The 9,245-nt window shown below is 45.5% G+C and overlaps 1 protein-coding gene across 1 annotated transcript; it reads right to left on the bottom strand.

Moving 5' to 3' along the window:
- Nucleotides 1–1,626: 1,626 nt before the first annotated feature.
- On the bottom strand, nucleotides 1,627–7,623 carry slitrk1 (SLIT and NTRK like family member 1). The gene has a single exon (XM_033616173.2). It carries the CDS (start codon nucleotides 6,340–6,342, stop codon nucleotides 4,228–4,230), a length of 2,115 nt encoding a protein of 704 aa, XP_033472064.1. The 5' UTR covers nucleotides 6,343–7,623; the 3' UTR covers nucleotides 1,627–4,227.
- Between the last annotated feature and the right edge of the window lie 1,622 nt (nucleotides 7,624–9,245).

Here is a 9,245-nt window from a genome sequence, read left to right on the forward strand (position 1 = left end):
CATAACCGCTAATAAAACCCAACCACTGAGACTTATAGGCCAAGTGCTTTGCAAGCGGATGGGCTAATAATAATATCTGGGAGTAACACCAAGAAATCCCTGGGGATAATGCCAGATAATCACTACTACACACACCCACCGGCTCGAACCAGCAGCAAGGGTTGCAGTGGCTGCAGAGTTTGGACTATTGGCAACTCCTCAGTGCAACACATGGGACTCTCATCAAAGCTAACATCAAAGGCTAATACTGGAGCTTGAAAGCTTTTGGGGATTTTTACAAAACCTAAACAAGAGCAGGCACACTGAGTGTGACCATTGGGAGTCAGTGAAAGGCTAGCCACCAACGTGTTAGTGCTAATTAAAAGGGAGACACTTGTGCTTTGGATTGATTTTCCCATTATCACGCTGCCATTTGTAACTCTGCATGAATCTGAGACATCACAAGCAAGATATAAATATGCTCAATGACAGATTGTATCATTTCCAGAGTGATTTTCCTCCCCGCTGCAGTACAATTTGTTTCAAACGCTACCTGCTTGGGATCTTGTGGCCAGTTATCCAGATTATTACCTCAAACGAACAACATAAATGCGATACAAAAAAAACAATGTAGATGTGCCCGAGGTAGCACAAAAACAAGACATGATGTTAGTCGTGGGTGTTCAAGCTGTAATGGGATTTCCAACTGATGACTAACCAGCCACAGGTGCACCTTTTTCACAGAGAAGCAACCCTGCAGCAAAGAAAGCACAGCTTCCAAATACAGAGCAAACTATTACCCACACCCTCTGGATTAAATGGCCCAGACTTAAACCAAAGCGGGACCGTGGAGACTTACACCAAAGCGGAGTGTATGAGGTGTGCGGATAATGTTATCCCTGCTGGAAGTGTTGCATCAACTGCCAGCTCCTCAGGGGGGGGGGGCTATCACACAATCTACGGCAGGCCTGCTGGGCCACAACAGTGTTGGAGCGCTGTGTGCCCAGCGTGTAAAAGAGGCTACTCCACTCGGCTGTGTTTCCAACAGCTATTATCCATCGCATTAATGAATGGGGCCTACTGTTAGACGTTGAGTCACACGGACCCACAGCACAGCAACACCTGACAGAAACAGATCTCCACTGGATTCATCTGGAAGGTGCTGAAGATCTATTATCCACTGTAATTGGAACAACATATAGCATTTGCATTTTTTCCATTACATATAACAGGAGGCCATATACAACCGATAAAACCCCACAGCAGCGTCTTCTATTCATTTAAACATTCATAACATTGCTGATTTTTTACAGTCAAAATTATTGTAATATATTGTGGGTATTTCACGTTGTAGTGGCGCAAGTTGAATGATAATACAGCCGGCACTGCAGCAAGAATCTAAATGTGTCATTGTCTCTCCAGGGTACTGAGGAGCTAGCATCCAAGAGTCATGATAAGATAGTCTAAAAATAATATGACAATGCAATACAGTGTAAAAACCTCCCTCATAGTGAACACAATAAAGAAATAGCATCACTTAAACCTTATTTTGAGTATATCTGAGTATACGTAAACCCTTATGCAAAACAATATGCGTAGATGATAAATCAAACCTGTCACATGTCTCATTAACTCAAACATTTCGTCTTTTTTTTTTTACTCAACCTCAACCACACTTTATTTAACAAAATAGAAGCAGGTCAAATATCGCAAAGCATATAAATGTAACTTTGAAACACAGCGTTTTGAAAATTATGACAAATCATCAGTGGGCTGTGGCACAGTAATACTCCACAGAAGAGACACGTAGTTACCCCTAGACCCCCCAACCTCGAGTCACCACCACCACTGCCACCACCACCCAGTGTGATTGGACAGAAAAGCAGGGAATTTGAAGGGGGAAGGATAGAAATGCAGTAAGGGAGGGATGATGAGTGTCACTGAAATGTTAGTCCCCAAGGTCAAGCTGCACATGGTTACATGTTTGTAATGGGGGGAGGGAGGGTGACAGCAGGGAGAGGAAGGGGTGTGTACACATATATGCGAATTGGCACGCAACATCTCTCTCGCTCATTTGTCCTCACACAGGCAGACGGAGAAAGCAGGGGAAGTGATTCAGCACCATGGACAGCGATAGTCTGTATACTGAGGGGGATACTGAAGGCCTGCGAGCTGGGGGAACAGGAAGGAGGGTGAGGGAGAGTTAGGGGGTGTAAGCCCGTCTCACATCAACTCTGTACACTCTCATTGCGATGGACCATGGCATCTTAGCTAGATTGTTGCCGAATTATGCTGAGATCTGGTCTAAATTAGGCGTCTTAGAATGGGTTTCTTTAAGAGGAAATCAATTGGCAAAGTCAAAAGATGTCACCAGCACTGGAATATTACATTATAATTACAAATAAATGGAAAAAAATGAGATTGCACATTCTGTTTTAGACACTGCAGAGATTTTTTGAATACTTGTATGCCCCAACGATTTAATTCTTCTTTTTTTTTTTTTCCAAATCCACGCTCAGTTAAAGCAGTATAGGCTAAGCAGCAGACCCGACAGCTGAGCTCTGCAAAACAGGTATTCAGTCATGGCATTGTTTTCACGAGCCCACAAAATACCATGCGACCCCCCCTGTCCTCCCCTCCCGAGAAGAGTATCTCAAGTTCAAAATGCTGAATTGAAAAAGGCATCTTGCATTATCAAATTACCTCCTGCGTATATATGTGTGTGTGTGCCTTTTTTTTCTCTGTCATTTCGTCCCCCCTCAGGGACACTTCCTGTGTCTTTATGGACTGGCCACATGCTGAGTTCTCTCCATAGCATGGCTCCGGTTGGTTTGTTAGAAAGCAAGAACCCCCACCCACACACCCCCCCACACACACACACACCCCAAAAACAGCCTGTTTCAAGCACATTTTGTAGTAAATACAGTGAGTTTCAGTTCTCTTATTTGGACAAGATTAGATGGCTTTACAAAAGCTCACAATATGATGAAAGTGAATCATAGCCATAAGCTTTTTTGTGGAGGAATACTTTTTTTTCTGACATTAAAAAAAGCATTCTAGTCTATATCTGTCTACCTGCGCTGTTTACATAGATCGAATTACATAGCTCAAATTGAAAACACTTCTTTGCTCAGTTGTTGAAAAAATATGATGGTATAAACCCCCCATTTAAATGACTTCTTGATATTTTTTTTCCTCTCACCCCAAAGCAGGCTATATTCATTGACACACAAAACCACAGAACTGTTATTTTAGCTACATTAACTTTGCAGCATAAGCATCTGAGTGACGTTAATTGGTCATGCTCATCTGCATGTCTGAATATCTGAAAGTCAACAATTGGCACACCATAAAATAACACAGTTTTACATTCATAAAGGAGATGACTGCGCAGACATGGATTTAATCTGCACCATCTAGTACGGTATAAATAACCCCAATATTTATCGACAATCAAATGATAACAAACAGAAAAAAGAAACATGCACTGACAGCTTCACTTCCATCGCTCCTTTCCGATAGTCATCCGTTATTGATTTTTTTTTCTTCTCTTTTCTCCAAACAAGTTTAAAACAACAAATACAAATCCTAACTGCAGGTTCACAAAAAATAGAGAAATGGCACTTTGTAATAGTCATATATAATTCTTAATATCTATATATTGTCATATTGATATAACATGAAAGGGTCGCTTCTTTGTTGGTTATGGTGGTTATGGTTCCTCGCCGTCGCGCGCGCGCACGCGCGTGTGTGTGTGTGTTTGTGTGTTGAAACCATGCGAAATATCATCATGCAGATTATGATACATCGGTCCGAGTATTTACATTTACATTCATGCGTTCGTGCACCATTCCCCGGGTCCTCGGTCTTTGCTCTCGCTTTCTCTCTTTCTCTTTCTCTCCCTCTCACACACACGCCCTCTCCCTCGCTCCTTTTTCTCCCTCTTTTCTGTCTCATACAGATCCGTAGTCCGATTGCGGCAAATAGCAGAACTGGGAGGAGGAGGGAGGGAGGGGTTTTAGCCAGGGGGCTTGGCATATACATATATTACAGAGTGGGGCCTGTGCAGCAGCAGCAGACTGACTTACTTGGTTCAACTGGAGAAAACAAGACATAAACAAGTCTGTGTTCGCTCTCTGGACGAACAAAAAAGCGGATCAGTCATTTCTGTGCGTCAGTCTGTCTGTGTGACTGTTTGTAATCCAGTCTGGTGTGGGCTTATTGTACTAGACTACAGCAGAGTCCCTTTTACGCATCATTTGTCGTGGAGAGGTGCGTGCTGCAGTCGAAGCCCCGGTGCGCGCCCCCGTCTGCGTGGTAAGGCCCGCTGTGCCAATAAGACGAGTCACACACTGTCTGCAAGGAATTGATCTCCGAGGCGGACGAGTTCCCGTCCCTCCGCTTTGATCTCTTTCGATTCCGCAAAATAAAGACAAGCATTCCTACGACAGTGAAAGCGGACGTGACAAACACCAACAGCAACCCGGGGACGAGCACGGAGATGGAGACCCTGTTCGGCTCCAAATAAGAGTTCGAGCGCGTCCCCGAGTCCAGGGTGAAAGTGCTGTTTTTGGACAGGGGTGTGGGGGAGACTTTGTCATAGAGTTTGGGGCACATGAGGTCGTTCCGGACGTAGCGGAAATCTCGCTTCCAAAACTCTTCAGGGGACTCACACTTGAGATCGCTCACTATCACATCGGCCCCGAGTTTCTCCGTCCACTGCTTGAAGGGCACGATGTTGCACGAGCAATCCCACGGGTTCCCGTGCAAATCGATCTGTATGATTGAATTGAGCTGGTCTAACACTCCAGCCACGGGGAGGTGGGGGAAATAATTATTATGCAGACTAATTTTGGACAAAGAAATCCCAAGGAAAGCATCCACTGGTAAAGATTTCAGCAAGTTGTTATTGAGGAACAGAACCCTCAGGTTTGGCATGGGGCTGAACGCACCTGCCACTATCAGCTGGATGTCGTTGTATTCCAAACTGAGATATTCCAGATTCACAAGGCCCACAAACATCTCTGCTATCAGCGTATCCAGATAGTTCTTATCCATATACAGCCATCTGAGCTCGCTCTGGTTTTGGAAAGTGCTGTTGTCAATCACCTTGATGTTGTTCCCACCCAGATCAAGCAGGTTGAGGCTGGTGTAGCCGAGCAGCTGGTTCTTTTTCACTGCGTGTATGTTGTTATCTCTCATGTTCAGCTCGTGCGCGGCAAAGGGCTTAGGTTTGAGGTTGGCTAAGCTCTCGATCTTTTTGCCCTCGCAGTTGACCCCCAGCCCCTGTCTGGAGCCGACCAGCTTGCAGTTGCACGGCTGGGGGCACGTCATGTTGTGCAGCTGCTCTCTGTCCCCGTTCACACCTGTCACCACTGGAGTGGGCTTCGTTTTCAGCTGCCAGTTCTCACGAGATTTGGAGCGACTCTTGGGTCCGTGGCCGCCAGGCGTCGGGGGCCCACTGGTGTCTCCATTGGGCTTGTAAGGCGTGGGACGCGGGCCATGGGCCGCGGTCTCCGAGGTCTCCTCCTGGGTGGGAGGGGCGACCAGGCTGGTGTCCACACCACCGCTCTGTGAAGGGCACAGATCCGCTTCTGACGTCTCGTTTAAGTCGCTCCCTTGCAGCCTGGTGGGAGCCTCGCATATCACCCTCCCAATAAGCGCGTTATGCGGTATGTTCTCCAGCCATTCCTTAAGAGAAACCAGGTCGCAGTTACAGTCCCACGGGTTGTCCTCCAACAAAACCTCCGCAATGCCCGGTATTTGCTCAAGGATCCCCTCATAAGGCAACGTTTTGATTCGGTTTCCCCGCAGATCGAGATGCGTAATGGGCACATGTTGAAACACGTTTATAGGTAGCGCACTGATTAGGTTGTCGTTAAGTATTAACACTTCAAGTTTATTTAGGTCCCTGAAAACGGCGGGGTCAATATCCCTCAATAGATTAAAATCAGCTTGGAGATATTCCAAGTCGTCTAACCCCAGAAATGTACTCTTTCTGAATGATCTTATCTTATTGTTATTGATGTGCAGCCTTTTCACCAGCTGCAATCCCAGAAAGGCGCCGGGGACAATGTCGTGCAAACCATTGTTTTCCAAATGCAGGCTCACAGCATTGTAAAAGTTGGCGAACTCGTTGGGAAATAGCCTGGATAGAGAATTCCCGTGCAACAGCAAGTGGTAAAACTGCGAGCTCGGGCCAGTCAAATGCTGCAGAGTGGTGAAGCTCCTTTTTTCGCAGTCTATGTGCAGATCTCCCTCGATCTCGTTGCAAGAGCATATCTGCTCCTTACAAACGTCCCTTGTAACATTTCCACTAGCAACACAAAGAGCCGCATTCAGCAGAACAATCCAAAGCAGCATTTTTCAACGTGGACAATTCATTCCCGGTTTCAAGACATACGAGCTGTGAATTCAGTCTGCATCAATGAGAAGAAAAAAAACAGGGGGGATAGAGACATTTAGGGAGAGGATAAGGCAGTCTTTTATAACAGATCCATGCTGCATCTAACCTGCACTTGTGTCCAGACTTCCAGTTTGAAAATGCCCACATAAACGTCTCTTTCACGACTGAATCCTCGCAGCCTCCGCGTGTTTATGATCAAAATCAAAAACAGCGAGCGACAGTAGAGTCCAGCGCATCTTCCTGGCTCCTTTCAGTTCGTTTAACACTGACCTTGGCAGGAAAAAACCGAGCAAATCCGTGCCTTTTTCTCCCCGAGTCGTGCTGCGTGTTGCGGCGTCGGGAGCTGTTCCCTCTCCCCTGGTGCTGAATTCACACCCTGCGCTGGAGCTTCAGAGGCGATCCCACCGCTGCAAAACACCCGCATCCCCCCTTACATCCATCGGCGTCTTGCCTCGCTCGTTTTCACCCCTCTTTGCTGTCGCGATTTGGGGGGGAATCACAAGAAGAGGAAGACAGTGTTCATCCTAGCGCGGTGCTCTAAGAACAATCTGACACCCTCTACTGAGCTGTAATGGCAAAAATCCGTCGACTGACTGAGGGAATGCTGAGAAGAGAGAGCAGGAAAAAAAATCAATCCACATATAGGGGCGATTTTTTTAATCGCACTTTATAGCTGCACGATGTGTAGGTTATCCCCCTCCAGATGCGCAAAAAAGAGCTTTGTGCCACCAAACCTGCTCCTGCTGTTTATTTTGACTCTAACAGCTCGCAGCTCCATGGCAAAAGTGTCCAAGTCGGCATCGTCGGAAACCCACTGGTGAGATTTCACATTTGGATCGTGATGCCTCAGTTCAGCGCCTAGATTTCACCCCCCATTCTCAGAGGATAAGCGGCATTACTTTAGCGGATCCCTCTCCATACGCGAGCCTCCACTGTTCCAGCCTTGACTTTCGCCCCTCGCTTTGAAAACACTGTTGAATGCGGTAAAAACAATAATCCGCTACAGGCATGCCTCAGTCCAGCAAAAAACAGTTGACTATACAACAAACGATGCGTCAGTGTGGCACCCTATATGCGCATGTGTGCGTGACGTTTTTTTTTTTCTTTACCCCCTCCGTTATAAAAATCCATCGCAAAAAAATAGATCTGTAAAGAAAAAGACAAGAGAAGTGGTTTGAACACAGTCTCATCTGCTATCGATTTGTATGATACTCCATTGTTTGATAGTATTACATCAGCGCCAGCACGGGAGAGTTGAGGTAGTTATCCCCCCCCCCTCTTCCCAACCCCTCCTCCTCCTCCTCCATCTGCAGTGCTCAGTTGGAATTAAGAGCAGGACAGAAAATGGGATGCTAAGTTAAATATCCTTTCTCTCTGACATCATTTTTTTCTGCGTGTGTGTGTGTGCACAGAGGATACAACACACTCATTGTTACACAAGTGCAATAAGAGACCAATCTAAGGGTGTCAGGAGAGTCCAGCAAAGCATCAGTGGCGCTTGTAATAAGCAAAACATCATTAAGACCACCTACATATGGCTGTAAAGCACTCCCATTATGGTCCATTGACTGGTTCTGATTTCTCCCTGCCCACCTGCCTGCCTGTCTGTCTCTCTGTCTGTTTGTCTGCTGTTTCTGCTGCTGCTTGTCAAGCAGCCTGCCTACCTGTTGTGTTGTTGGCCTCCTTTGTTTTCCTCGCTCTTTCTGCCTGCCTAAACTTGTTTTTTTCATCTGCATCTGTCTCTTTCTGTCACATCACTTTGTCTGTGTAGCAAGGGGTGTAATTCCATAGTGCTAAACAGAGCAGACACAGGTTAGTCACACTATACGATACAGACTGAGGGGCTAAAACCACAAGCACCATCAGTGGTTGAATATAACTAAGTACATTTACAGCTTTGATGTACTTTTCTACCTTACTTAAGTATTTTTTAATGCTATTTTTGTACTGTTTCTTGCTTGAATGAACAGTGTGCAAGATTTAGGGGGATTTATAATATCTAGCAGTGATGATTGCAGATTGCAACCACTTGAAACTTCTCCTGGTTAGATTTCCTTCCGTGTTCATTGTGCAGGAGGATTTTACGGTGAGCTGAATTATCCGCAGAGGTCTCTTCCTCTCCAAAACAAACAGACCAATTGATTAAAACCAGTTAAATCATTGAAAAAGCAGTTTCACATTCCAAATCAATGTTTCTCTGATGCTGTTTTGCACGCCACAGGTGAGCCATTCACCCAGCGCCTGCTTTTGTGTGCTCAGATTTTTTCTCTAATAACTTAAAATCCAAACATTAAGGGGGTTTTTACCGGGAGCTGAATTATTCGCAGAGGTCTCCCCCTCTCCAAAACAAACAGACCTGGTGGTTTAAACTGGTAAAAACACTGAATACATCGGTGTTTTCTGATGCTCTTGTCACAGCGGGGCTGCTATCTACAAAGGGCGACATGAAAACGATCGCGGCCCTGTATAGAGCCAGTGTTTAGTTTGACCTCTAAGGGCTAATGTAGAAACATGGCGGTGCAACATGTTGATTTATGTGGATGAGGACCTGCTTCCTGTGTAGATATGTCTCATTCTCAAGTACACTAAAGAAAACATACCTTTTATATTATATACAATTTCTGCCAGTAAATGATCCAGTATATTTTCTGACCTTTGAGTTAAAGTGAGTGAAAGATGCAGAAGCAAAAGACCTTTTTGTCAGTTTTGGGAAAGTAAATATCCACTCTATCATGGGGCCAAGTACACAGTCTCTCCTGTGTTGCTTTCTTATATAAAATAGTGGCATGTGTTTACCTTCCCAACAAAAAGTTCTGGAGAAACCAAGGCAAACCCTGTAACTTCACTCAAGGTTTTCTGG

Source organism: Epinephelus lanceolatus, chromosome 24, assembly GCF_041903045.1.
Source record: "Epinephelus lanceolatus isolate andai-2023 chromosome 24, ASM4190304v1, whole genome shotgun sequence".
Classification (NCBI taxonomy): domain Eukaryota; kingdom Metazoa; phylum Chordata; class Actinopteri; order Perciformes; family Serranidae; genus Epinephelus; species Epinephelus lanceolatus.

What these genes read in the sequence shown, in the direction of transcription:
- slitrk1 (XM_033616173.2), bottom strand. Translation starts at nt 6,342, where the DNA reads ATGCTGCTTTGGATTGTTCTGCTGAATGCGGCTCTTTGTGTTGCTAGT.